Below are 4808 nucleotides of genomic sequence, written 5' to 3' on the forward strand. Positions count from 1 at the left end.
TTAGCTCTTCAGCTCAAGGCGAGCGCTCTACCACTTGAGCTACAGCGCCACTTCCGGTTTTCTGGTGGTTTATTGGAGATAGGAGTCTCAGGGTCTCTCCTGCCCGGGCTGACTTTGAACCGCGATCCTCAGATCTCAGCCTCCTGAGTAGCTAGGATTACAGGCGTGAGCCACCAGCGCCCAGCTCAATTGAGACTCTTATCTCCAATTAATCAAAACATCTCTTGGTGAGTTGTAGCCAAAACAAACAAAAAGGATCAGGCACCATACCTGGGCCCTGAGTTCAAGCCCAGGTGCAGTGCCCATGCTTGTGCTCACATACACATACTAAATATTTTGGTTTCAGTCATGAAGCTTGAACTCTGGGCTTGGGCACTGTCCCTGAGCTCTTCAGCTCAAGGCAAGCACTCTACCACTTGAACCACAGCACCACTTCCGGTTTTCTGGAGGTTAATTGTAGATCAGAATCTTAGACTTCCTGCACATGCTGGTTTTGAACCAGAATCATCAGATCTGAGCCTCCAGAGTAGCTAGGATTAAAGGAGTGAGCCACCAGCGCCTAGCTAACAAACGCACTAAATTGGTACATGTTTCTTTTTGTGTATGTGCTGGTCGTGGGCTTGAACTCAGGACCTGGGTACTGTCCCTGAGCCTTTCTGCTGAAGGCTAAAACCCGACCACTTAGGTCACAGCTCCACTTGTGGCTTTTTAGTTGTTAGTTGGACTGAATTTGAATCATGATCCTCAGAGTTCAGCTTCCTGAGTAGCTAGGAGTACAGGCACGAGCCTAATGCCCAGCTTAGATTTTCCTTTCTCAACTTAAAATAGCATTCTTAGCTCTTAGTGCTGCTTTATTTCATTTCTAAATATTTCAGTTGACATAGCAGTTGTATATTATGTATTAGGAAATAACTACATATTGTATTATGAAATATATTACCATTGATACCAACAATAAGCTAAGTCTGTAGTCTTACAACCTGGTTGTAAAATTTGATATTTTAACAGATAGTTTTTTTTGTTTTTTGTTTTTTTTGTTTTGTTTTTGCTTTTTTGTCTTTGTTTCAGAGTGGAATTAACCAAGAAATCTGGTGGTGAATTCTGTTTTTAGTTTTGTCTTCTGGTCCTATTTTATTTATAGATGCTGAAGTGTCCTTTCACAGTGAGACTGGGAGCCAGCAAAATGGATGCCCTTTATTTCAAGACAGCTCTTCAGCAGAAGTTTTCTCCTTTGTGTCCAAAGCCTCAACTTTTCCAATCATTTCCAGTATGTTTGAACAAGACACAATGCTATCATACATCACCATGCTGCTTTAAGAAGAAGGAAAAGCAAACAGTTGCCAGGCCACCAAGCACTATCACTTACCTGCTCGATAGCCCAAAGCCAGCATTATATCTAACTCTGGCAGGGCTAATCCCTTTGGTTGCTCCACCAGTGTTCATGGTCATGGCAAAGACCTATATCCCTGGATTAGCTTTTTCTCAGATGGCTTATGGAGCCAGTTTCTTATCTTTCTTAGGAGGAGTCAGATGGGGCTTTGCTCTACCAGAAGGTAGTCCAGCCAAACTAGACTACCTTAATTTAGCTAACAGTATAGCTCCTGTTGTGTTTTCATGGTTTGCTTTCCTCTGTGAAGGACTCACTGAGGCCGTAGTCACAGTTGTAGTAGGTTTGGGGATAGCATTACATGTTGAAGTTTTTCTCTTGCCACAGTATCCCAACTGGTTCAAAGGCTGGAGGATAGTAACCACTTTAGTGGCATCTTTTTCATTTGCAGTCACTTTAGTGGTTCAGAATATTTATCCAGAGAAAGGACACAAGAGTCATCATCAAGTAGAATAAATGTAAAATTACTTTGTTGATAACAGCCTGTTGGCTACTAGACTTGTAAAGTTTCAGTTTATCATCACCTTCTAACTCCCCTGTTCGGCTCTTTTTTTTTTTCCCCCTTAGCAAAACTAATTTATTTGTCTCAGGTTTTTCATCTCTTTTATTTTTGATTTTTTTTGTCTGTCTTGGAGCTTCAACTCAGGTCCAAGCCACTGTCCCTGAGCCTTTTTTTCCCCTTTGTTAGTGAAGGCGCTGTGCCTGAGCTCTTTTGCTCAAAGCTAGCACTCTACCATTTTGAGCCACAGCACCACTTCTGTTTTTCTGGTGGCTAATTGGAGATAAGAGTCTCACATACTTTCCTGCCTAGGCTGGCTTTGAACCGTGATCCTCATTATCTCAGCCCCCTGCAATCCTTAGATCTTAGTCTCTTGAGAGCTAAGATTATAGGCATGAGCCACTGGAGCCTGGCTAGGCTTTTCATTTCTTTTAAAAAAAGGGGGGTGGGGAGGCTGGGAAGGTGGTTCAGTGGTAGAGTGCTTGCCTCTCATGCATGAGGCCCTGGGTTCAGTTCCTCAGCTCCACATACACATAAAAAGCCGGAAGTGGGCGTGTGATTCAAGTGGTAGAGCGCTGGCCTTGAGCTGACGGCTCAGGGACAGCACCCAGGCCCCAAATTCAAGCCTTGACCACCAATAAAAAATTTAAATTTCGGGCTGGGATGTAGCTCAGTGGCAAAGCACTTGCCTAGCAAGTGCAACGTCCTGGGTTTGATCCCCAGTACCAAAAAAGAAAAGACAAAAAAAATACAGTTAAAAAAAAATAAATAAAAAACAACCTTTTCGTCTGTATAGCTACTCAGGAGGCTGAGATCAGAGGATCACCGTTCAAAGCCAACCTGGGCAGGAAAGTCTGTGAGACTCTTATCTCCAATAAACCACTAGAAGTGGCGCAGTGGCTCAAGTGGTAAGGCGCTAGCCTTGAGCTGAAGAGCTGAGGGACAGTGTCCAGGCCCAGAGTTCAAGCCCCATGACCAACAACAACAAAAAATAATTAAAGTTTCATGGTGATTAGAAGATCTCCAAGTCTTTGTCATGTCAGTAGTTTACATTCAGCCTTTTTATGAATTGAATAATCATTCACTTAAACATTTCAGTGTTTTGTCTTGAAAAATGTAAAATAAAAGTTAAAAAAAAAACCTATTAGAGTCTTTTTTGGGGGGAGGTGGGTCATGGAACTTGAACTCTGGAGCCTGGGTGCTATCCCTCAGCTCTTCAGCTCAAGGCTAGCGTTCAACCACTTGAGCCACTGCACCACTTCTGGTTTTCTGAGTAGTTTACTGCAGATAGTTTCACGGAGGTACCTGCTTGGGCTGGCTTTGAACCATGATCCTCAGATCTCGGCCTTGTAAGTAGCTAGGATTATAGGCATGAGCCACAGGAGCCTGGCCCTATTAAGGTCTTATGATCATTAAAAAAAGAATGCACACATGCCTGGTGCTGATGGCTCACGCCTTTAATCCTAGCTACTCAGGAGGCTGAGACTAAGGATTTCAGTTCAAAGCCAGCCTGGGCAGGAAAGTCCATGAGACTCTTATTTCCAAAAAACCACTCAGAAGACTGGCAGTGGCACTATGGCTCAAATGGTAGAGCGCTAGCCTTGAGCTGAATTGCTCAGGGACAGTGCCCAGGCCCAGGGTTCAAGCCCCATGACCAACCCCCCCCAAAAAAACAAAACACACGGAATGGGAAGATGGCTGGCTCAGTGGTAGAATGCTTGCCTTGCATGCATGAGGCCCTGGGTTTGATTCCTCAGCACCATATAAGCAGGAAAAACACAAGTGGTGCTGTGGCTCAAATGATAGAGTGCTAGCATTGAGGTGAAGAGCTGAGGGACAGCACCCAGGCCGAGTTCAGTCCCTACAACTGACCAAAAAAGAATGTACACATTTCACAGAAAGAATTGTTCTACTTCATGAGAAATACCTCATATCCTGAAACAAAAATGGTTCCAATGTGTTTTCATACAGTTCCCCTTGGAATTGTATATCAAGTTTATTTTACCAGGTATAAACTAGTTTTAGGAGATGAAGGAATCTGTAGATCGGAAAGTAAAGGAGTAAGTCTCACAGGAACAATTAGATACATTTTCTAGGTTTTATCAAGATATTTAGTATGGCTTAGAAACAACTTAGTGTCTTAACACTCAACAGTAAAACAAACTGGTCAAAAATATTTAAAAGAAGCTGGGTGCTGGTAGCTTGTCCTCATAATTCTATCTATTCAGGAAGCTGACATATGAGGATTGTGGTTCAAAGCCAGCCCAGACAGGAAAATGAAACTCTATCTCCAATTAACCACCAGAAAACAGCAGAGCTGTGGCTCAAAGGGATAGAGCCCTAGCCTTGAGCAAAACTGCTCAGGGATAATGACCTGAGTTCAAGGGAGATGTGCTGGAGGAGCATTAAGTTGTTTACTTTCTTACACTTCTGTTGGATTGTTGAAGTCCCAACTCCAATTCCTCACCATACTATCTTTTTCAGAGATTGGGCCTTTATGTAGATAATAAGGTTAAGGTGAAATGATTGTGATGGCTTTAACATGACATGACTTGCATTCTAAAAGGGAAGATGGGAGACAAGACAAACAGGAAGAATGCCATGTGAACATGATGGGTGAGGCACAGAAGACATGCTTCCCCCATTGCACTCAAAAAATTGTCAACACTTTGCTGGGTACTGATGGCTCACGCCTGTAATCCTAGCTACTCAGGAGGCTGAGATCTGAGGATCATGTATGACTTATCTAATTAACCACCAAAAAAAAAATTAAACTGTGGGTCAAAGTGGTAGAGCACTAGCCTTGAGCAAAAAGCTCAGGCACAGAGCTGGGAAGGTGGCTCAGTGGTAGAGTGCTTGCCTTGCATGCATGAGGCCCTGGGTTAAATTCCTCAGCACCACATAAGCAGGAAAAAAAAAAAA

General features: G+C 43.3%; 1 protein-coding gene across 3 annotated transcripts in view; it reads left to right on the forward strand.

Annotated features, from left to right (window-relative positions):
• Tmem69 (transmembrane protein 69) overlaps window positions 1-2055 on the forward strand; it is a 10128-nt gene extending 8073 nt beyond the window's left edge. For all 3 annotated transcript variants that reach the window (XM_013016826.1, XM_013016827.1, XM_013016828.1), the window contains one exon: window positions 1142-2055. In XM_013016826.1, coding sequence (XP_012872280.1) covers window positions 1142-1843 — 702 coding nt within the window. In that variant the 3' untranslated portion in view covers window positions 1844-2055. The remainder of the gene's footprint in view (window positions 1-1141) is intronic.
• The last annotated feature ends 2753 nt before the right edge of the window (window positions 2056-4808 follow it).

This window comes from Dipodomys ordii, unplaced genomic scaffold (genome assembly GCF_000151885.1).
Source record: "Dipodomys ordii isolate 6190 unplaced genomic scaffold, Dord_2.0 Scaffold33, whole genome shotgun sequence".
NCBI lineage: Eukaryota > Metazoa > Chordata > Mammalia > Rodentia > Heteromyidae > Dipodomys > Dipodomys ordii.